Below are 24,674 nucleotides of genomic sequence, written 5' to 3'. Positions count from 1 at the left end.
GAAAAGAATGATAAAACTTGGGCCAGGTGGGTGGATAGCTTACTATGTTAATAGTATCTTCAAAACCTCACAAAAGAAAATTGCATGGCAGTGCACCGTATTTTCCTGAAAAGGGGGCAGCTATCCTGCAAGTTTCTTATTTTCATACACAGAAAAAGGAAAACACACGTCTGTTTACCAGTACCATCTAACACAGGCTTCCTCAACCTCGGCCCTCCAAATGTTTTTGGCCTACAACTCCCATGATCACTAGCTAGCAGGACCAGTGATCAGGGATGATGGGAACTGTAGTCTCAAAACTTCTGGAGGGCTGAGGTTGAGGAAGCCTGATTTTTTTACTGTGTCCTGAGAGAAAGTGACACACATAAAGTTGCAGGTTATCATTATATTTAGTTTCCTGCTTGGGTACTGCACTGATCTTTATTTTTGTCCTTCTGATCATGTATGGGCTACACCTTTTAAAACCCTAGAATCTCCTGTTAATGTGAGGCAACAGTAGCATACAATTATAAGATACTTGAACATTTTATGAGCCAGTAAGTAAAGTTTGTTACTGATAAATACAATTGAGAGGCATTCTCAGTGCCACTTCTTGCTACCATGGTAGAGAGAGAAAACAAATCATCCTGTCAGAACAGATAAAGAAGGCTTGTGTCTAGGGTGGATTGATGACGAATGTTAGCACTGGATGAAGTCTGGAGCCGAAAAGCCTCAGGACACCTTAAGTGACACTTCTTGTGCTAGCAGATATAAGCAGTACCTTAACTCTGACATATTACTTGTTCACGTCAAAGACAAGCAGTGTATTCGAGAGGGGTAGGGGAGAGAAACAGCAAAACAAAACAACAAAGCAGATTTACAACTTTGGGACTTCCTGGTTATGTCAGTGTTCATAACTCCAGTATACAGAGTTTGAACAAAGAGGCCAGGCATTTTAACAATTCTTACTGTGTGAAATGAATCACTCAAGAGGGCAAAATCCAAGATTCCACCTGGCCTCTCAATTCTAACCTGCATTTCTCTTGATCTGAAAAAGTAGTAAAGTGCTGCTCACCTCCTCACCTCCACCAGTTTTTTCACTTTCTGAAGCAGATTGTGCTGCAGGTCAATGGGAAACTATATACTTAATGAGGTGGGTTCTTTACTTTCTCAAGTTTCCCTTATCCAACTGCCTCATAAAGCAAGCTCTGTATCATTCCAGTGGATTATGATATGTTCAGATGGGTGGGAAGACATGGACTGCATGATTATTTCACCGAAAATTAAATAATAAAGGATCCCTCTCCCATTTACTTTGAGCAATCTGAGCTCAAACAAAGAACAGGCACCAGCAATCATGTACAAACATGTATACTGAGTAACAACACATGTACAGTCTTATATGAACAAAGACACCTACATAAATGTTTCTGTGCAGTGCATCATTGATGAACCGCAAGTACAGGGTATTGGGACCCAGCAAACCTGTGCCCAGGGAAATCTGTTTTCAACTCCATATTTCAGTCATGTGATACAATGAGTGACATGTCATCTCAAAGTGTCATTGTGAGAATATGAGATGATTCCATGTACATCATGCAGATGTGACTAACAAATATCAAAACTTGCTTGCTGCAACACATGAAGGACAAACGATGGAGACGGCTTATGGACACTATCCATCAGAATAGAAAAGGTAAAAGTAAAGGGACCCCTGGCCATTAGCTCCAGTCGTGACCGATTCTGGGGTTGCGGCGCTCATCTCGCGTTATTGGCCGGGGGAGCAGGTGTACAGCTTCCAGGCCATCATGACAAAGCTGCTTCAGGCGAACCAGAGCAGCACAAGGAAAAACCATTTGCCTTCCCGCTGTAGCAGTACCTATTTATCTACTTGCACTTTGACGTGCTTTCAAACTGCTAGGTGGGCAGGAGCTGGGACCGAGTAATGGGAGCTCACCCTGTCACCGACCTTCTGATCAGCAAGCCCTAGGCTGTGGTTTAACCCACAGCGCCACCCGCGTCCCATCAGAATAGTACTGCCACTCTAATATAAAGCTCATGCTCAAGCCATCAGTTTTAATTCCTTATCAATTACTTATTCCTCCTAATATTTAGTTGGAAATAGTTTCTACCAGGTTTGCTTAGAACTGCAGGTTAGGTACGCTTCAGAATCTAAAATAGACTTTTTGTTGCCTCAAAGTTAAACAAAGTTGAACATTTACATACAGTCAGTGTAAGTACAGTATGGTGAAGTACCACATATATTGAATGTAACTATTGTATTTGATTTGCCACAGTGGCATTGGTTTTGCAAAAATCTTGCAGAGATTCAGGAACAGACATTGGGTTTTGCAAATGGACACATAATCAAGCAGCAAAATAACTGAGTTATGCATACCTTTCTCTCCTTGTCTTTTCTAACTTGTCTTTCAAGATTAGGATCTCTTTTTTGAGAGCAAGTTGTTGGCTTTCTGCATCACGCAGTTCTTTCTTTAAATTTTTTATTTCATTACAATGTATTAGTTCTCGTTTAGATATCTCTTCTTCATAAAAAACGCTTTTCTTCTCCAAGTCAGATTTTAATTTGGTGATCTCTTGTTGATGTTCTGTGCTGCTCACCCCCGGGGAGCGACCAACTTGTTTTTGCTATTAAAAAAAGGGGACATCTCATAATTAGCTTGCAAGATTAGTCTTCAAAGCAGAACTATGAGCTTAGAAATACCTCAATCTTGCGGGGGGACGGACATTTAAATGAAAGTGCAACTAACTGCAATTACATTTTTACATCAATATCCAAGTTTTGAAATCAATGTCAAACTAAAGTAACAGCCAGCAAAGACACCCTATACTGTGTCAAGCAATGGATTGCCTAAACGTAACATGAATCCTTAGGGCTTTAACAGTATTGCAGTGAAAACCTATGCATATATACTTAGAAGTGAGCCCCACAGCATTTAATGGGTCATACCCTTAAGGAAAGCATGCATATGAGTGCAGCCTTAATCGTCTCCTATCATTTCAGCATTCTGTTCAAGAACAGATTGAGAAACACTAACAATTTTTTTAAACAGTACACTGAATTTCTTATATTTAAAAGCACAATTCTACTTCAGGATATGCTTTTATGCCTGACAATATATAAATGGCTGTAGATGGCATACCAGCCAAAGCTGGTAAAAGGTGCTCCAAGCCATGACTACTACAGTGGTACCTCGGGTTACGAACACGATCCGTTCCCGGTCGCGGCTCGTAACCCGAAAAGGTCGCAAACCGAGCGCCATTTTTGCGCATGTGCAAAGCGCGCGCACGACGAAAACACTTCCCGGGTTGCAGAGTTCATAACCCGAAGTGTTCGCAACCCGAGGTACGACTGTACTTGGTCTCCCTACTCTTTCAGAGTGAGTGTAACCTCATCCAGTCAGGAAACTGGTCTATCTCCCAGACACAAGAACCTCTCACCCACAGGGTCTCCAGCTTAACAGGATTTGTTTCATTGGCCCACATCTAGCCACTGTGTCCAGGCATCAGTTCTCGGCATGCATGGCCGCTCCCAATTCAGGTGTTACGGATGACAATTCACTCCAAACAAGGCCTACTCTCAATAGCTTCATATAGATGTTAAATAGCATTGGGGACAGAATTATGTCCTGTGGAACCCTAGGCTAGCTTTAATTGGCCATGAATGGTATGGGTAGAGTGGGCATGTCATCAGTTGTATAGATGCAAGTTCCTTGTCCACGTCATCAAGCCGCATCAACTGAAACTGATCCCACAAAACTGACCTAGGTGTGGCACAGGATGCCTCAATGGGGATAGCATAATAATGACATCAAGACAGTGAAGGTGACTGATTTTGCTTGCCTAATAGGTTATAGCAGTCCTGATAAGACAGGTGTTAGTAACAGCTCTGCTGTGTGGCTATCTGAGGATGCAGCAGAGGCAGCAAAATACGCATTCTCCACTGCCTGCACTGCCATCTTGTATGTATGATTATATGCTCTAACCTTTCTTCGGCCACCTTTGGAGTCAGACAGTTGCAATCTGCACTCTAGCTGTTATCTGGCCTGTTTCATTGACTACAGTTCTTATAAATACCAAAGACAAGCATGGAATCTGCAATGCCAGAGAGGACACTCAGAAATTATCATGTCCATGGTCCATCTCATCTTGCCATCCCATAGCAAGACAAAGTTCCCAACAAAATCCCCTGTCCGAGCCACTTGAAAATGGCTCATAACATTCAGGAATCCCTTGCTTTCCATTAGTCACTAAATGCAGACTATTCTAGTTACATCTGGCAAACTCTGCATTAGAAGAGACAAACTAGCCCCATTGCATATTGGGGTGGTGGTGGTGGTGGTGGTGGTGTGGAGAGAGTCTCTTCCTTTCAATTCCTGGGAGTTTACCTTAGTGAATACCTCACTTGGAAAAACAATATAACTCAGGTGGTTAGGAAGGGCCAACAGAGACTCCATTTTCTCAGGGTCTTGTGAAAGAACAATGTTAAACAAAAATTGATGACCTCCTTCTACTGGTCCACAATAGAAAGTGTCCTCTCATATTGTATCACAGTGTGGTACGTTGACTTGACAGCCACGGACAGAAAGTCTTTACAAAGGGTGGTGAACACAGCACATGATATCATGGGCTGTCCCTTGAGCCCACTAGATGACATTGCAAGAGATCGTTGCCTTAGGAGAGTGAGAAAAATTTTCAGGGACAATTCACACCCCGGGCAGCACTGCTTTAATCTTCTACCCTAAGGCTGGAGATATAGAAGTATAATCAGTCGTACCAACAGGCTAAAAAACAGTTTCTATTCATGGGCTGTTAGGCTGGTGAACAGAAAATAATATAGTGCAACTGACGTTCGGGGTTGGTGTGTTGTGTGACAAGCACACAGAGTGCAATGAGATTGAGTGTTTTTTTGGGGGGGCTCGGTTAATTTCATTGTACACAGGTTGTACATTGACAATAAAGGTGGTATTATTATTATTATACTAGTAACATTTCTTGGGATTCTCTAACCTTTCATATTACATGTAAATGAGGTAATTGAGGAAAAGTTTGTACTAATGTGCTGGAAGTACATTGAAACAAGCATTCACAAGTTTTTGTTTTTCCCTCCATGACTAGATACAATAATTTACACTACTAACTTGCATTCCTCTTTATTCTGTGTCTGACAGTGATATGTGGCTATTCCATTTTAAAATGATGAAGTTAACAAAGACTGACCTTTAGTCCTTCTAACTCATTTTCCAGCTGCTTAGAGTACTGCTCACTTCGCTCACGCAATTTCCTGTCCTTGGATGCCTCAGCAGCTGCAGCTTCAGCATGAACTTCCAGCTACAAAAATATTTTTTTAAAAAATCATAACCACTCTTTTGAACGTTGGTTTCTTTTATAATGCACAGAAAAAGAACTCACGTATCTTAGTATTCTGTCCTCAACTGTGGCCTGTTTTGGATGGTTAGGCAGAAGCCAAGGGCAATGAACTTCCCAAAGCACACTGACTTTCAGTAAGTCCCGCTGACATCAGCTGGAATAAGGGTGCTTAGAATTGTACACCAACAGTTCTATACATGTCTACTCACTGAACTCCCACTAAGTTCAATGAAGCTTACTCAGGTAAGTAGGTAAGCAACTGCAGTGTATGATTCATTCCTATTTTTAGCCTCCAACCTCTGGAAACCAGTCATACTACAATGCAGCTGTGTTGTCTAGCAATCTTCACTCAGAGCTGCAAATACTTCTATTCTCTGTTATTAAATAATCATTGTTTTGTTGTTTTGCCATTACATACAAAAGCATGGCCAATTCATTTACATACATCAATAATTAAATATTAATAATAAATAGTGAAACAGATTATATAAAGTAAATATATATAATCAGACACTTACACTGCAATCCTATACACATTTACCTAGGTACAAGTCTCACTGAACTCAATGAGGCTTACATCTATGTAAATATATATAGGATTGCTCTCTTAAAATGGTAAGCGAATATTGTATTTAAAATCTATTCACAACAGATAAAATGGATTCCTGATACCTGACTTTATTCTGTATTTTTTCCAAAAAATGAAATAAAAAGCATTGATACGTTATCATCAGCTTATTCAATGATATTGGCGGTATTCCATTAAATAAATGTGTAAGCTGAATAACCTCTGCTTGTGCAACATGACATCCCCCTCGCCCCCCAACACCATGACCACATCTGCTCTGGAGGTTTGGGAAAAACCCGGAAGACATTTAGGGGACATGGGAGGGGTAAGCAGAGAGAGAAGTCTTGTTAGACAAGTAGAAGCCATTCTGCTCATGCAAAGTGCTACTGTACTTAGCACTATATTGAATGCAACCCTTCATCTTCCCTCCATTAATGTTAGCTAGCTTGCAAATTTATACTGAGATACTCATTTTTTTAAAAAAAAATCTTCCAGACTTCATAAAGCCAGACTGAAAGAATGAAACTTTGAAAATATACTGAAGCTACTGCAGAGAATTACAAACAAATAGCAAAAGTAAATTCTTTGTCAAGCATTATTCCATGCCAATCAAAATCACTGGGAAATAGGCTTTATTTTGAGCAACCTTCCTAAGTAGTTACTATCCCCAAAAGTGACTTACTTCCTTTTTCATTCTGTCTGTTCTGCGTAGGTCTTGCCTCAAGCTTTCTACTTTTTGCATCACCACTTCCATCTCTTCTTCCTTATCTCTGACTTGACGAGTAAGTTTCTGTTTTTGTGAATGCAAGTCAGTAAGGCGTTCATTCATCTCAGAGAATTCCTGCATAGCCAGTTTCCGTTGGCTGTGTGCATCTTTCAGCTCTTTGGTTTGGGCCTTTAATCTTTCACTAGACTCAATTAGTTCCTGCAGTCAAAAGCAAAAGATAAAATATCCATAAATTTATTTATTTGTTTGTTTTTATTAGCTTTTTGCATAAATTTTACACATCCTTTAACGTTCGTATCTTATACAATATTTTGGACTTCCATCAACCACGTCTAAGGATTTCCAATCTTCCTAATTTCTTCTTGCATTTCCTAATTCATTATTACTTTTAATAAACAATATCCAATTTTACTTCTCCTAAATTTTCTCTGTAATATTTCATATAGTTCTCCTTACAAAACCATGAATTTTAGAATTCTGCCACTAGATGGGTTGCAGAATTAATACGAACAAATATCAGTTGCCCATTTCTCATCCCCAAACAAGAGATCCTGTACAGAATCTTTAACAAGTGTTTTAACAAGCAAAAAAGGTTCCACAAAAATGCTAGCATTCATTGGAAGTTCATAACCAAATTTGAATTGGTTATGATTGGTTATTATTCAGCTAATTATATGTAGCTATGGCCAAAGTTAAACCTTTCTGTCAACAGCTCGCTTTCATTATGTTCCCCACACTCCTATCTTAGTCTCTCTCTCTTGTCTTTAACTGCTAGTTCGGAAAAACTGACTCTCAAAGACAGACTATATTGGCAGGACCAGCCACCACCCTCTTTTGTCATGGAAATTAATATAGCCTTGTCTTCTTTTCTCTGGGCTAAGGAGATCGTGGATGTGCCAGATCACAAGATCTACCGCTTCTGAATTCAATCAGGTGAAACACCATGCCACTCATTAACGGGGCCCTTATACCAACTAACTAAACCGAAGATAGAATACCTGCACCTTTGACCCAAAGCAAATTTCCTATCACTCATCATGCTGTACTTCTGTTGATTTGGTTAAAGGTAAAGGGACCCCTGACCATTAGGTCCAGTCGTGACCAACTCTGGGGTTGCGCACTCATCTCGCATTATTGGCCGAGGGAGCCGGCGTACAGCTTTCAGGTCATGTGGCCAGCATGACAAAGCCGCTTCTGGCAAACCAGAGCAGCACATGGAAACGCCGTTTACCTTCCCGCTGTAGCGGTTCCTATTTATCTACTTGCATTTTGACGTGCTTTTGAACTGCTAGGTTGGCAGGAGCTGGGACCGAGCAACGGGAGCTCACCCCGTCACAGGGATTCGAACCACCGACCTTCTGATCAGCAAGCTCTAGGCTCAGTGGTTTAACCACAGCGCCACCTGGGTCCCTTGATTTGGTTAGATGTGCTCATTTATTGGGTGGCTCTACCAGACCCACAGCAACCTGTCCTCTGGCAAGAATAGAACAAGGACTGCTATGGGAAGAGGTTCTCCTGGCACTAGAGCAAATCCCCGCTCCCTCCCAGTTGTTTATGTACCAGAAGGTATTACTTCATGAGCAAGCAAAAGTAGATTTCAGGCATGTATAAAGACACACATGTCAAATAAGCATGGTAACATGCATAATTTTTTTTAAAAAATGTAGCTATAGGTTGATTTAATATGACACTACAAAAGTTTTTCATGCTAGTTTTACTAGATCCCACGTTTCTTGAAAACTGTTCCCCAAATCACTGTGTTTCCCTTCTCCACAGTGTATTCGTAGATACACATTCATCTTAATACCTTCAGGATGTCCAAATCTTCTTATGATCTTCAGACTTCATTTTACATCTCTACTCTGGCATAGCTATTCCATGGTTTTCCCTGTACCATTTATACCTTACCTGAATCTAAAAAGGTGTCCTATAGAAAGAGACATGACCCCATGGAATAGTTTAAAGTCTGGAACCAATCAAACAAGACCACATATTTGGCAATGCTTACAACGCTCTTTAAATAATAACTATTTCATAAATAGCATTTAGATTGATATGTTTATACAGTGCAATATTTTTTCTCTGTATACCTATGTTAAGACCATTTAAATCTCAAGTAAAGCGTTCCTCAAGTGAAGTGGGTGCAAGCGTTGTCTTTAAATAAAAGCACAGGTGAAATCATTTTTACCTTATTAAGATCATCCCTTTCTTGCTTTAGTGCTTTGATTTGCTTCTCAAATGTTTTGATGTGTCTGGAAGCATCTTCTAATTCTCGCCTTGCAGAACTGGCCTCTTCAAGCTGCTGCTCCAGTCGTCCAGAATCTAGGAAAGAAAATTATTGTTAAACATCACAGGGTAAAATATAATACTTACTGCTATACAATAGTAATAGCCAATTAAGACCCCAAGGCTAAATCCAGCCCTCTGAGGAGTACCAGTTGAACAATTAGTTGCCAACTACAAAGCAAGAGAGATGTCTGTGGAGTTACAGGTAGGTAGCCGTGTTGGTCTCTGTGTGTGGAGTGTTATTTATAGCAACAGGGCTTCCTAGCTCTGTTTCAAACTGTCCCTTCTGTAAAATAAGTTGCTGATGAGGCTCCACATTTAGTTATGTATCTGAAAATTTGCACATATCAAAACCAGAGTCTCTTTAAGGTCCACTTCCCTATACTGATGTTACTAATTTGCTTGTTGATGGATAGAAAACAGTGAGCTAGTGTGAACATTTGCCTAGGTAGGCAACTGAATATCGTGACAGCTGGTTGCTCTCAACCTCTGTCTTAAACATGTTTGTTTCCAAGCATTTTATTGAACTTTCAGGGCAGCTTTTAAAAAGTTAAGCACATTTTTGTTGTTTAGTCGTTTAGTCGTGTCCGACTCTTCGTGACACATTAAAACAGATATAAATAATAGAATTACATGTCAGGGTAGACTTGCCTAAACAAGCCCTGAAAACAGTGAAAGTGCCTGCCTAATTTTAATGGACAGCAAGTTCTAGAGAGTAGATGCGGCCACACTCAACTTCCTTTACCATCACTTTACCAGCATCATCCTTGTTCTATCTAGCTATCATTTTTTGTGTGATCATGCACAGCAGACTGTGCGTGACTGTCCATATTCAACTCCCATCCCCAAATTTCTTTTGTTGATGAGAAAAAAAGAAGCAGCAACAGCTACATAGAATAATGTATTACTCTGCATTTCTAAATGTTCCCTGAATTGTACTATATATAATGTCAAAGCTAATTATTTCTGTAATGAGAAAGAAAAAGTATTAAGAAGTCGCTGTCTGGAAGGTTTTGCCTTTTTAATGGAAAGGGACAGGAAGAAGACAGAAACAAGAAAACATGGCCACACATCTCGCTTGGACTTGAATAATATGTGCTAACCCCAGAGATGAACCTAATACAGGAAAGAACACACAACCAGAAATAAATCTGCTGTATGTAGCCACAACCATGACAGACAGAAGCACTGAACCAGCCAGAAGTACAACAACACTGTGCTGTCAGGGACAAGGTCTAACTGTTTCAGCATATCTTAATTCCAAGGAAATGGAACTCCAGGTTCAGCATAGCAATTTTAAGATCAGATTTAAAAATCCCCTTCACTGTTTAAATTTTCAACTTTAGCTGATTGCCAGAAATAGTGTGCAATTTTATGATGTATAATCACAACATGCAATGCTAGGACATTACAAATTAAATAGCAGAATATTCTGTATTTTGTGTGTGTGTTTTTAAACAAAACTACCAAAAATATTGAATTACTAAAGGCAATATCTTGTTGATCACATTCACATTACATTCAGAGAGCTTTCTTTATTTCTAATTATTTCTTTATTTCAACCCATTGCGGGGGTTGGACTAGACTCTAAGATTCTATTATTTGTGTTTGCATGTCCTGTTAGGTTTCTTGCATCAGCAACTACTGAAGAAACATATTCCTGAAACCTTTTATTCAAAGAAAACCCTGTGAATCACCTTAAAAAGCAAACATGCATTTTAAAAACGCATTTAGAATATCTCAGCTATGTCACAAAATGTCATAAAGAAATCCACCCAATCCATCCAAAATTATTTCAATCAGACTAAAAAGTTTGCAACCAGTTTTCTCTAGTCTAGAACCCCAACACTGACTTAATCTTTTTCACCAACATGGTTCTGAAAGAGCAGCAATTGTACACATACCGGTAGCTAGTGGTGCATGCATGCATGCATGCATGCATAAATAAATGTAGTATAAACACTGACAACTGGGAAACACTGGCCTGCGAGCGCTCCAGTTGGAGAACAGCCTTTACCAAAGGTGTCATGGGCTTTGAAGACATTCGAACTCAGGACGCAAGGGAGAAATGTGCTAAGAGGAAGGCACGCTTGGCATATCCACACTGTGATCAACTCCTGCCCAGAAACCAATGTCCCCACTGTGGGAGGACATGTGGGTCCAGAACTGGCCTCCACAGTCACTTACGGACTCATTGTTAAAACTCATTGTTATGGAAGACAATCTTACTTGACTAGAGTGATCGCCAAAGAAGAAGAAGAAATTCTCAACTCTCCTTTTAATAAGTTGGGAAAGCTTAAACAACAGCTGTATCTCAATGGCAGAAATGATTAACTCTCCGCTGAAGTCACCAGCACACGAAATTGATATATTGTTAAAGAGAGCCAAAATAAATCTCTCTTTCACGTGTAAATTACTTTGCTCTCTTGTCTACTCTTTCCCTTACATTTTTTTCACTATATTAAAGATTCCTCAAAATTTTCTCCTATGTAACTTAGATAACTTAATATTATAACTTCGACCTCAAAAACTAAAAGCATATGCTAGGCTACCATTGTTTGGAATGATGGGGAGAGAAAAATGCCATAATTTAGTAAGACCACTGCTGAGCAGAACTCCAATGTGAAACACTTCAACTCTTATTTTCACTAGAAGTGTTCTTAAGCAAGCATTCAATAAAGAAACAAAATTAAAATCCAGATTCAGGGTATATTATCTAGTGATAAGCTATTTCTCATTCAGTCTTCTTGTTCTATGTTAACAGCTGTAGTTCTACACAAAAGCAGCTGTATCACTATATAACAACGGTTCTCAAACCATGACCACCACAGCATGCTGGTGAGTCTTAGTGAGTCTTAGTAGGTTGGTGAGTCTTAGTAGGTTGCCAGTCCTATACTGTATACTCTTCAGGAGTAAACTGAACACAGTAGAACGAAGCTCCGAACAAGGCAGCTAACAAACAGCATCAGGCTGCCTGTGAAGGATTCCCAGGACCCATTGTAGGATCCAATGTCTTGTTTCTGATCTGTACAAGCATAAGATTAAATGACTCTGAATCACACTCTGGGGCCCCACAATAAGAGATGCAATCTGAGAACAGATTAGTACCGGTAACAGGAGAAATAGCACTGGAAAATGAAAAAGAGTGGTTTTGTAAAACCTTTTTATACTCCAATATCCTTACAGATACAAAGAAGAGTATTTTGCTTATTTTACAGTATGGGTAATTCTTTAGTGACCAATGTAACAGTTGTAAGCTTCTTTACATATATATAACATTAGGCACAGCACATAATATTTACTCTGATGAACATTAAATGGATTGTTAGCTGCCTTGACCAACCCTACAAAAATAATCGGGAAGCACTTTGATGTGCTTTCGAACTGCTAGGTTGGCAGGAGCAGGGACCGAGCAACGGGAGATCACCCCATCACGGGGATTCAAACCGCCGACCATCTGATCGGCAAGCATAACTTGGATAAGTATTTTCTCTTAAATTATGGATATTTTTTTCATCTGTGGTAATATATATGTTTCATAGGCAAGTGCTGAATACATGTCACACTTCAGGTTATTTTACTCATGTGTAAAATACCATGTTGAAAAATTGTTGCTTGGAAAATTATCTTTAAAGTGATATGAAAATGAAAAATGAGTCTGTATGGTCACATTTTCATGGAATTATCCAGTTCTCCAAGTACATTCATACCTCAGTTTAAGTACTCTTCGGTTTGAGTACTTTCAGTTAAGTACTCCGTGGACCATCTGGAACGGATTAATCCACTTTCCATTACTTTCAATGGGAAAGTTCACTTAGGTTAAGTACAGACCTCCGGAACCAATTGTGTACTTAAACCGAGGTACCACTGTATCTGCTGTTTGTGCATTTATAAAAATATTCTGTTGTCCTTTTTCTCATGCAATGGAAACCCATTTAACAATAGCAACACTTTAACTTTGTGCTTTTCACAGCTGCATCACCAGTTGGAAATATATAGAAGATTTTTTTAAATGTAATGTACCATACAAATAAAAGGGACCCAGGTGGCTCTGTGGGTTAAACCACAGAGTCTAGGGCTTGCTGATCAGAAGGTCGGCGGTTCGAATCCCTGCAACGGGGTGAGCTCCCGTTACTCGGTCCCAACTCCTGCCAACCTAGCAGTTCGAAAGCACATCAAAGTGCAAGTAGATAAATAGGGACCGCTCCGGCGGGAAGGTAAACGGCGTTTCCGTGCGCTGCTCTGGTTCGCCAGAAGCAGCTTTGTCATGCTGGCCACATGACCCGGAAGCTGTCTGCGGACAAACGCCGGCTCCCTCGGCTTATAGAGCGAGATGAGCACCGCAACCCCAGAGTCGGACATGACTGGACCTGATGGTCAGGCGCCCCTTTACCTTTACCTTTACCATACAAATAAAATTGAAGCTCTGACTTAAAATTTAGGTGAGAAAAATCCATGCAGGTATTCAGAGATCTTCTTCAGCCACAACATTAATCCAAAATTTAAAATGAACTTTGGTTGAATGCACACAAGTGCTTTGCTCCTCCCCAAGGCCTCACTATATTGCATGGGAACAAGTCAGGTACATGCATTTTTTTCATGCTCTATTTATTTTTGCCCCACCCACCACTGGTATGTGGGCCCGGGAAGGTTGGAGAAGTTCCAATCTATCTCTCAGTCTGAAATAGTTCCCCCACCAATGTTCAGTATAATTTGGAAATTACTACACAATTTAATACAAACATGTCACTGAGCTCATCAAGAACTGGAAGAACAAATTTCATTATCAGACAACTCATCTCAATTTATAAATACAGTATTGAATTTGATCCCTTTTTCAGCACATTTTTGAGAAACAAGTAAGCTACTCTATATATACTCTCTCTATATATACCAGCCATAAATTTCACTTCAGCATTCATACTTGAATAAGTGATTTATACAAGAAACCAAATCAGATTATAAACTCTTCCATGCGTAGCCTAACAAAGTTGAGATGCCAGTTATTCAGTGTAGTTTTTCCATCCACAGTTGTTTTGGACAGAAAATACATTCCTGTACAGCTATGTTCATGAAAAAACAGCTATATTTTAGGATTTTTTAAATAAATAAAAAACCTCAAATAGAATGATCTTATCTTCCAATTTAATTCCAACTCCCCAGCCAAACCACAGTCTCACTCAAAATGCCAAGAAAACCAAGAGTTTAGTTGATACACTATTTATTTAAAACTTTGTTTCTAGCAAGCAAGTACGATTACAATCAGAATTGTGATCACAAACTCATTATGTCTAAAATATCAAGAGCCAATATTAATTCAAAAGGCAGAGTTCAATCTCCAAGGACAATAGCCTCTGCGATGATGGGGATGAATTATTTAATTCTATATTTGCAAATGTGAATAAATACCAAACTCTACTTATAAAGGCTGGCAAGCTCCCAATTTTTATGGCTACCCTCCTTGTGTTTACAAAGGTAATCAAAAAAAACCTTTCTGGAATGTTGAACAGCCTCCCTGCTGCCAGGCACAGCTGGAAGAAGTGCTACTGTGTACTCATGTAGGCCTATGAGTCAGGGCAAATTGGTCACTGAACTGCTTAAGCAAGCAAAATCATAAAGTGAGCATAGGCCAAATATCTGCCTCAGAAAAATGTTACTGAAACCATTAGCTGCAGACAGTCACACAACTGTATCCTGTCTTAACAAGCCAGGATTCGCATGGGCTACATAAAAGCACATGGAGCCCCTTCGCTCCTCTCTTTATTCTAGTGGTGACACGAATCTGGTAGCTGCAGTTAAATCATAGCTTCCCACTACATGCAAACATGGACCATGGCTTCCAAACAAGCCAGATTCACAATCCAATTTGAAATTGTATCTCTGAGATCCTTTTTGAGAAGGGGACACCAGACTGCACACAGCATTCCAAATGAGGTACAGAGGCTGTAATAATGCATCAGCATTATTATTAGTCTACACTCAAACGTGTAGACCATAGCTGCCAAGTTATCCCTTTTTTAAAGGGATTTTCCCTTATGCTGAATAGGCTTCCTCACGAGAAAAGGGAAAACTTGGCAGCTATGGTGTAGACTAATTGATAATGTAAACGTGGATGTTTGTGTAGAACAAGCATTGTTTGCTCCTTATTTTCTGATAAATATTAAATGGAAAATAAAAAGCAGAAACAGAACTAGTGATGAGTTAAAATGTCAAATAGCTAGGACTTACCAGTCACCTGTTTTCTTAGTTTTTCGATTTCTTCTTTTAGGCTTTTAATTTCTAAATCTTTGTTTGCTGTTAATGGACCATCTACAGTTGAATAATGCAGGGCCTGGATTGTTTGCGTGGACTCTTTTTTTAAAAAAGAGAGGGAGGGAAAGGGACACTTGTGAGAGACTGCATCCACAAGTTACAGTCCAGTTATTGAGCGTATAGGAGTTCTTGGACCTTGAGACCTCACATAAAATATTGCCCAAGGAATAACCAAGGCAGTGTCTATGGCCTGGCAGATGTCAAAAACACATATCATCTCTTTCACATGCAGTGAAGAAGAAGAATCTTTAATGGATCAATAAACATTTTCCTCACTCAAGATAGCTTGGACTTCCCCCTTTTCTGAGAGTAAGAAAACAGCCCTCTTCCCTTTGAGTGATCAGAAACACCAGGAAAATGTGCATTAAACTGTCCAGATGTTCCCATGTTACAGGAACAAAGGATGGACAACCTGAAGTAAAAATAAGACCAAGTAACAGCGTTTGTACTGAACATATAAAACAAGTACTGCTTATGCCCTTTTAAGTCACGTAATGTGAAATCATTGTTCCTTAATTCTTCAAATCCTTTGTCACTTTATTATGATTCATATTAAGGTTTCTGCTAATGTCTCCTTTTCTTTTTTCACTTTCCTCCCTCTCTTGGAGTCTCACAAGTTTTGGTGGCAAGTCTATACAAGACACTCCCAGGGATAGCATGCAAAGCCCAAATCATGCATAGTCAAAACACATTGTGTTCAATGGTGGTTGTGAATGCCTAAGTCCCTTTTCCCTGGGTGTCCACCCCCTTTTAATATATATATTTTTGTCAAGCACTTAAAACACGCACACAAGTTAAATGTGCATGTTGCGAGTTACCTGTATGGCTCACAGTTCCACTACTTGTTTCAATGGCTTTCACTACTGCCCATATATACAGACACCTTCTAACAGAATTATTCACTGTCCAAGACTGCAATCCCACTCCCATTTACCTGTGAATGAGCCCCCCTGAATGCAGTATGACATTTCAGAATAGATATTGCGAGGATTGCACTATTACCTCTCTTCTACTCTAGAAAATATCTGATCCCTTCTCTAAAATTCCTAGTTGGAAGACTTCTCAGTACTTCACTCAGAGTATCAAAGGCAAAGCTTCTAGTTTATCATTCATCCTACTGTCTTCCACCTCTTACTAATCCACTTGATACTCAACCTTGTGGGGGGGGTTGGACTATATTGTCCTCAGGATCTCTTCCAACTCTACAATTCTATGATTCTATTGTTTCTTCCTAGGTTCAGAACCTTATTTCTATCCTCATACTTAAGGTTTTTCCCCCCTTTCAAATACTACCATTTACCCTCCAATTCCACTTTTCACTTAATCATCACTACCAGCAGTTTGATCACATTGCTCTCCTTTTCTGTTGCCACACTAGGTTCCCTTTCTTTCTGTATGGTGTTTAAACATTTCAATTCCAAAATCAAATACACTTATTCTTGTGCCTTCTCTCCTTTCCTTCATACCTTCTCACATTCTATGCTCCACCAGTAAGAATATCCTCAGAAAGCCTTCTTCTACCCCTCATCTCTTCCCCTTTGCTTTAACTCTTCTTGGCCACAAATTTCTTCTATACACATGCTTTTAAATCTTTCTTCAAAACCCATCTCCTTTCTTCAGCCTTCCACAACTAATTGCCTCCATCATACAACTTTAAAGGAAAAGTGTAAGCCTGGCTCAGATTTAGTTTTGTGCAGTGGTAAGTCATTTATAGATATTTTTGAAAAATCATAATAAGATGACTAGTTCTTCAATTGGCTTCCAATGATCATACTGTCTTTTTTAAGTCTTCCAATTTCTGCTTGCAAAATATAATATTTTTACTAAGACGCAACTATGTCAAACTTGGTAAATTATTACTCATGTTATATATGGGTAATATATACCACCTTTTATCCAATGAATATATTAAATGAATTTAATTCAAATAAATGATTAAAGATCCTTCTTATAGGAATACCTTGTAGTTTTCTGCTAAGTTCAAGTTTTTCCTGCTCCAGGCGCTTTATTCGCCTCTCATATGCTTCTGTTGCTAAGGTATCCTCAAGTGTCCTTTGAACGTTGGCATCGAGATCCATAGCCCGTTGCCCAGCTGCATATCTTAGACTACTGCGGTCTGAAAGGACACTGCGAAGATAGAAACATGAAAAAGCCAACTTACTCATTATTCCAGCAGTTCAACTATTTTATCACATTACGATAATTTAATTCATTTTAAAAAAACTGCATATAACATTTGCAAATTACTCAAAAATACAGGCATCATATGCATTTTTTTAAAAACGTGGTTCAGGTTCTGCCGATTTCACACATTATGTATTGGCAAACTTTGATTTGCCACTCCATATATTCACAACAGGCAGTTGCACCAGTCATGGCATCCTGAGGAATGCACCTGTATGGTACAGTGTTTGCAAACACTGCTGAATCCACACATTACCTTCTTAAACTTGGGTACAACCTACACACACTGACCCAAGAGAAAGTTCCACTGTATTTAATGGAGCTTACTTCTGAAATAGTCCTGTATAGGATTGCACTGTTAAAAACATTTTATGTGTACATCTAAATAATGTAGTGAATGAAGTGACCTACTGTGTGGGAGGCTCTGTCCTATGAGTGCAAGCCGCATGGTGTCATCAGGTGATCAGTTCTCCCCATAGCTAAATAAATTATGCCTGAACATTTTGTTGTGTCATTATGATCCAGCATACTATTTCTCACTTCACTGAAGAAAGAAAGCAATACCTAACCTCTAATTATATTTGTATTCAGCCATCATTCAAGCGATAGAAAGGAAACAAAAATAATTTACATGTTTACATTTGAACTGGAGAAATATGTCTGTTATCAACATTGCATTAGAATGCATGCTTTGTGTGACAACTGTAAATAAGATAAACTTGCCTTCTTCTAGATTAAAGTATATAAATTCTCTTGAAAACCCAAGGCTTCTACTCACCAGCTACTTGTATATGTGAATCCTACAAAGGGCAGATGATGGCCAGAAAATGCAGTATGTGTTGGTGGGGGCATTGTCTCCTGTGGGATAAAAGCATGTTAAATTTGATGTCATTAGTTTGAAAAAGAAAAGAAAAGGCTGATATATTACATCTGAATCAACTGAGAACTCTTTCAGGGCAAACAGCAAATAGCCTTAGGATATAAATTAATATCAGCACCTTTACCATATTCTTGGTGGTTGCAATGTTACCATCCATGAGCTGAAAAAAGCACCATAGAATTGATGCAGCTGTCTTTCCTGGGCCTTTATGATACTGCAGTCCCCTTTGTAGCCCAGGGCTTCTCATTCCCTGTAGCACTCAGCAATCAAAAGTAGAGAGATAGATCGCAAAAAAGCAGCCTGAAGACTGCATGTCAATGGAGAGTAGTGGGGCCAACTCTATGGAACTCCCTCCCAACAGAAATCAGGCAATTACCTGCTAAGTTTCAGGTGCCTCGTTTTTTTTTTTATTCCAGGAGGACTTTGCACTATGAATGGGACTCTGATGTTTAAATTAATAATGTTTGATATACGTTTCATATTTTGTATGTTCTATTCTTTTTTTTGTAAGCTGCTTTGGGACCCAGATGGTGAAAATGAAGTATACATTTTTTAAATGAAAATGTAAATATTCTATATGCTTTCTCTCCTCGGAGGTCAGGCAAGCTTTTTTAAAAAATTAAAAATAAAATTGTTATTTAAAGCCTTCTTTGCAAGTCAGCATGCATCTAACACACCATAAAAACACATTTTTTAAAACAAACAGAAAACCCCCTCAATTACGGTTTATTTTGTACCTCTTTCGGCTATAAAAACAGTAAGGTATCTTATTGAAATCTAAAGTAATCTGATATAAATGCTGTATTTTGGGCATAAAAAGGTAAAAGGTAAAGGGGCCCCTGACCATCAGGTCCAGTCATGGCCAACTCTGGGGTTGCGGCGCTCATCTCTCTCTATAGGCCGAGGGAGCCAGCGTTTGTCCGCAGACAACTTCCGGGTCATGTGGCCAGCATGACAAAGCTGCTTCTGGCGAACCAGAGCAGCGCACAGAAACACTGTTTACCTTCCCTATTTATCTACTTGCACTTTGATGTGCTTTCGAGCTGCTAGGTGGGCAGGAGCTGGAACCAAGCAACGGGCGCTCACCCCATTGCAGGGATTCAAACTGCCGACCTTCTGATCAGCAAGCCCTAGACTCTGTGGTTTAACCCACAGAGCCACCTGGGTCCCTTCATTTTGGGCATATTCAGTCCAAAAAACCACAGAGCCACCTGGGTCCCTTCATTTTGGGCATATTCAGTCCAAAAAATGGGATTGGGAGATCAAACTTTGCAGAAGTTGCGCTGGAGTAACTTACAGAATTCTTTAAACAATCATCATCTACATCAAAATTTGATGTATCTGTTGGACTGCTAACTTCAGGGATGTAAGGTGCTTCGCAGTTTCTAATGTTATCCCAGTCAATCCCGGAAAAAAATGGATGGCCTTTAAAGTCTTCTATTCCATTCTGCCCAAGTCTATGCTCTCTGCTACAAATGAGTCTTCGAATTAGGTCCTTGGCATTTTCAGACACATCCGTCATTTGGACAGGAAACTGAAACCTCTCCTTAAAGAAAAAAAAAGATGGGAAAATTAGGACCATACCGTGACACAAAACAAAACAAAACAGTTCAGTGTTATAAATAGAACAGTGCCATATTTCCTAGTATTTCTGTGGCAATTTTTTTATAATTTAACCAAGACAACAACAGATGGTCCACTCACTAATGTATTTGTTTATAAATGCAGCCTCAGTGGCTAGTTGGACTTCTTAAAGGAAAAACAGTGGCAATGTTTTAAATTTGTTTCTACTGCAATTATTTTACAGTTAAATATGTTAATTTTGTCAAGCATCCATTACTCAATGAATTATCCAATCACTTTCCAGTAATGTTACACAGCCAACATATATTCATATGCAGTGATTATAGGACTTCCACTATGTCCAAGCTAAAAATATCATTATAAAGTAAAACCTGAACATGAGGTCAACAAAGACAGTACTCTAAGCACTGAAGCAGCTAAAAGCCAAGCCTATAGTTTATTGAAGATAATATATTCTCTTGGTGAAACAATCAACGTTAACATCTTAAGGACTATAAAGCACTGAGCAGAATTGTTGGTCATCTGTTCACAAATACACTCACTTTGTGGTTCATTATCTTTCCATATGTCTCCACCAGGGATTCTGCATAAAAGGGTGTTTCTCCATAGAGCATTTCATACATGCAAACACCAAGGGACCACCAGTCACATTCAGGACCGTACTTTCCTTTCCCATCTTCCATGGCTTGCAGGATTTCTGGAGAGATATAATCTGGTGTTCCAACTGCCACTGAAGACTGAACCTGAAGGGACAATAAATTCTATTACTAAAATGATCTATAATATTATGTGGGTTTCTGTATTGGTGCGAATATATCAATTTCTGATTTGATACAGTTACAGAGGACTCAAATGGGTTGGGTTATGCCCCTTGTCACACGACAGAGAACCTATCAAACCATTCTTTTCATGTGGTGATTTGCCCAAGGAGATGAAAATAAAGAAGGTTGCTTGCCAGAAGGCCATGGTAATGTTACAGGCAAAACAAAACATTTCCTCCCCATTACAATATTTACTTGAAATCAGTATTATTATTTAGTTTCCAACACTTGAAGCGAAATGCTGTGTGCGTCTATATTCCTATAGTCTTGTACTGTATTTCTTCTAGACAATGTCAAGCATTTCAGGAGTCTTCCACGCCAATGAATCTTTTAATTAATGTCAATGGATCCACACTTTGAGTAAAATTTAATTGAATACCACAGGACCCCAAATTCCTTAGGATTCTGCATTTAATAAAACACAGCAAATAAGCTTCACTTCTCCTGACATGTATTTATTTTACGAATATACTGTATATAATTACACATAGTTTTTTTGCTATAATGAATGAAATAGACAAGAGGAATGAAGTAATGAAATTTATTAAACATGAATGGACAATAATGGTGAAAAGTGAATCAATCTAATTAACCAGTCACCCAGATAAAATGTGTCCCTTTTATGCTATGTGTAATTACATTACCATAAAACTACAATTTTTACAGAGGTATATATTAAGAAATATATCAGATATATTCTAAAAAATTGTAGTGGCAGACTAGGGACAGAAATGAAGGTGACTAAAACTATATTTTAGCTTTGTTTTTATTATTATTTACCGTTCCATCTTCCATCAGTTTCAGACAAGAACCAAAATCTGCTAACCGAATATGTCCATTCATATCCATCAGGATGTTGTCTGGCTTGATGTCCCTATAAAATAAATTTATTTGAGTCATTCCATGTTGATTTTCATTATATTGAGACAAGTGCAATAAAACATTTTGCATTCAAAATTATTTGTATATCATTTTGGAGACAACTGAGACTAAAACATATTTCTCTGAGGGGTCATCATCTGATTAAAGAAATCTTAAGTCAATTAATGGTATAGCATTTTATCAATTAATACATCATCAATGTGCATTTAAGTTTTCATATGACGTTAAAACAACAGTTCTGAACAGCTTTATTTTTTTTAAAAAAAGATGATACTTGCATGTGCCACAATAAGCATAACCTTAGAAGGAGCAATCCTTCAGAAGTCACATGCAGTTCCATAAATGCTTTATTTTTATTTTTTTAAAGTAAAATGTTAAATAAAATTTGCTGCACAATTAATTGGCAGGATTCTTCTGGTTGATCAGAGCTATGGCAAAAAGGTCCTTCCCACAAGTTTCTAAGCAGAAAAAACATGTAATTGATTGGACTGCCCTTCAAGGCAATCCCAGGATGAAACCTTGCACCCCAACTGTTATTATGAGGGCTAACTAGCTTTCACTGTATTGGCCTAGAAAGGACGCCTTGAAATGCAGTCTGAGCATGCTCAGAGCTGTTCCCTAAAGCCATGCCCATACCCCAAAGCATAGTCTTTGCAGGTAGCCAGGAGAAAGGTGTGGTTGCAAGTTTGAGAAGTTTGTTTTTTAAATTAATATTTATTTGGAGAAAATTATGGTAGAGAGAGCATCTTTCTATACTGTCTACTTTTTGCTTAATCATTTGCAGTTATTTTTGATGTTTTTCTTTGTTTAAAAATGTGTGTGTTTGGCTTCTGTGAGAACAAAGTGCTGGACTAGATGGGCTTTTGGCTTGACGCATAGGCTCTGCTGCGGTGATTATACAATGTACAATTGGCTGGAGAGAGACTGTTTACTCTGATTATTCCTTATTTAGCAGACATAATCCACCTCAGAAATTTTACATATCTATAAATACTCAACAAGGAAATACAGAATCATTTAAAAGTAGTCAGTGGTTAATCTTGGAAAGCAGAGCTTTCCAAACTTTTCATGTTGGTGACACACTTTTTAGACATGCATCATTTTGCGACACAGTAATTCAGTTTTAATAGCAAACCAGAGGTTAAATGAACCCCTTTCCGAGAGTTCGCGTAACACATCGACACCCTAACATGTCACAACACACAGTTTGGAAAGCTCTAGTCTCAAGTAAAACACATGCTGATTGATCCTAGCATGAGAAAAATATGTGATGTTACATATGTAACTCACGGCACATTTTGGCAAAATATTCTGTTATTAAATAAAATTTGTTCCTAAAGCGTGTACTTTTCTTAACACTAAATTCTTTTGACCAGACTTTATTCTGAAAAATAGTGAAGTATCTGCTTTATGGTATCTGGCTTTCTTTATGAATTTAAAATCCTAACAAAGCAAGCAATAACACACGACGGGATATACATTCACCAGCCAACATACGCACGCCTTGGGCGTGCTCAGTTACTGATGTTTATTCATAACACACACACACACTGTGCAAATCTTGGCCAGGGAATGCATGCCTCGTCATGTTTCACTACACTTACAAAATAGTCGCTTGAAAAAATACCCTCGTTCAATATACAAAAGGGAAAGGGAGGGAAGTATAAGGAGAAGGTTTGTTAGATGCAGGTTATATAGACATTCCTATAATTCCAGCTACATTTATGTCCACTTTTATTGAACCCATATCCATAATGGATAATTGATTCAAATGTCGTGGCTTATTTATAATCTTTCCTACCAGACAAACTGATTTAAATCCAGACTCAAAAAAAACAAAGGTGCTTTCAAGTAAGTTTTACACAGAGAACACCTATTGAAATTAATGGACCTAATTTAGTCATATTTAATAAGTTCAATGGGTCTACTCTGCATAAAACCTAGTTGAATATCAAGTCTGATTATAAATAAATTTGTTCGGTAACAATGAGCATAAGAATTAAGTGAGGTAGATAATGTACATACGGTAACTTTTGAATCCCTTATCAATGACCTGGAAAAATGTGCCCGGCAGGGGAAATTTACATGCATCTTGAGTTAGAGGAACAAACATACACAAACAAACCACTTCTTAATAAACAGGACTAATTTGTCTTAGTTTTCCTATACCTTCGCACATTTCTAAATGTTATCACATACCATGAAATGCCCAGTCTTCCCAACAGTTAGCATCCCTTGCTCCATCCTGCTACACTTCTCTAGTTTCAGAATCTAGATCTCTGTTCTGAACAAAAGAGTCCTCTTTAATCTTCTTTCCAACCCAGAAAAAAAAAATGTTCAGCCTGCTTCCCCTACTGCATATCTTAATTATATATCAGTAAACCCTGTTGCCATCACACTGGTTTTACATTATGTTTTTTTTTCTCCTTGTTGAACAATATCTAGATCAGGGTTTCTCAAACTTGGGTCTCCAGCTGTCTTTAGACTACAACTCCCATCATCCCTAGCTAGCTTGACTAGTGGTCAGAGATGATATAAACTGTAGTCCAAAAACAGCTTGAGACCAAAGTTTAGGAAATCCCTGGTCTAAAGAAACCCAGATAATCCAGAAAGAGTAAAGCATTGGTCTAGGGGTCAGCAAACTTTTTCAGCAGGGGGCCGGTCCGCTGTCCCTCAGACCTTGTGGGGGGCCAGACTATTTTTTTTTTTTGGTTGAGGGGGGGAGAGAACGAATTCCTATGCCCCACAAATAACCCAGAGATTCATTTTAAATAAAAGCACACATTCCACTCATGTAAAAACACGCTGATTCCCAGACTGTCCGCGGGCCGGATTGAGAAGACGATTGAGCCAGATCTGCACCCGAGCCTTAGTTTGCCTACTCATGGTTTAGGGAGACGTGGCCACACAGAAGGCAAGTAGTCACTATGTCAATAAAGGTTTGAGATTGATTGAAGTAGTCAGTAGTCAAGTTGAAAAGAAATTGAGATCTAGGCTCAAAAGACTTTTAAAGTATGTTTAATACATATAGAATGACATCAAACTGCACAATTGGACTTCTGC

The 24,674-nt window shown here is 38.8% G+C and overlaps 1 protein-coding gene across 5 annotated transcripts in view; it reads right to left on the bottom strand.

Annotated features, from left to right (window-relative positions):
* CDC42BPA (CDC42 binding protein kinase alpha) overlaps nucleotides 1–24,674 on the bottom strand; it is a 163,508-nt gene that overhangs the window by 67,054 nt on the left and 71,780 nt on the right. For 4 of the 5 annotated variants that reach the window (XM_088666624.1, XM_035111467.3, XM_035111468.3 and 1 more), the window contains exons 6-15: nucleotides 21,510–21,603; nucleotides 20,451–20,651; nucleotides 19,622–19,870; nucleotides 18,223–18,302; nucleotides 17,221–17,387; nucleotides 15,177–15,299; nucleotides 8,851–8,984; nucleotides 6,618–6,860; nucleotides 5,218–5,328; nucleotides 2,378–2,625 (exon numbers count right to left, since the gene is read on the bottom strand). In XM_088666624.1, coding sequence (XP_088522750.1) covers nucleotides 2,378–2,625; nucleotides 5,218–5,328; nucleotides 6,618–6,860; nucleotides 8,851–8,984; nucleotides 15,177–15,299; nucleotides 17,221–17,387; nucleotides 18,223–18,302; nucleotides 19,622–19,870; nucleotides 20,451–20,651; nucleotides 21,510–21,603 — 1,650 coding nt within the window. The remainder of the gene's footprint in view (nucleotides 1–2,377; nucleotides 2,626–5,217; nucleotides 5,329–6,617; nucleotides 6,861–8,850; nucleotides 8,985–15,176; nucleotides 15,300–17,220; nucleotides 17,388–18,222; nucleotides 18,303–19,621; nucleotides 19,871–20,450; nucleotides 20,652–21,509; nucleotides 21,604–24,674) is intronic. The other variant, XM_088666626.1, reaches the window with a different exon arrangement.

Source organism: Zootoca vivipara, chromosome 3, assembly GCF_965207765.1.
Source record: "Zootoca vivipara chromosome 3, rZooViv2.hap1.1, whole genome shotgun sequence".
In the NCBI taxonomy this organism is placed as follows: Eukaryota; Metazoa; Chordata; class Lepidosauria; order Squamata; family Lacertidae; genus Zootoca; species Zootoca vivipara.
Note: the sequence above shows the minus strand (reverse complement) of the source record. Positions and strands in the feature narration are given on the sequence as shown.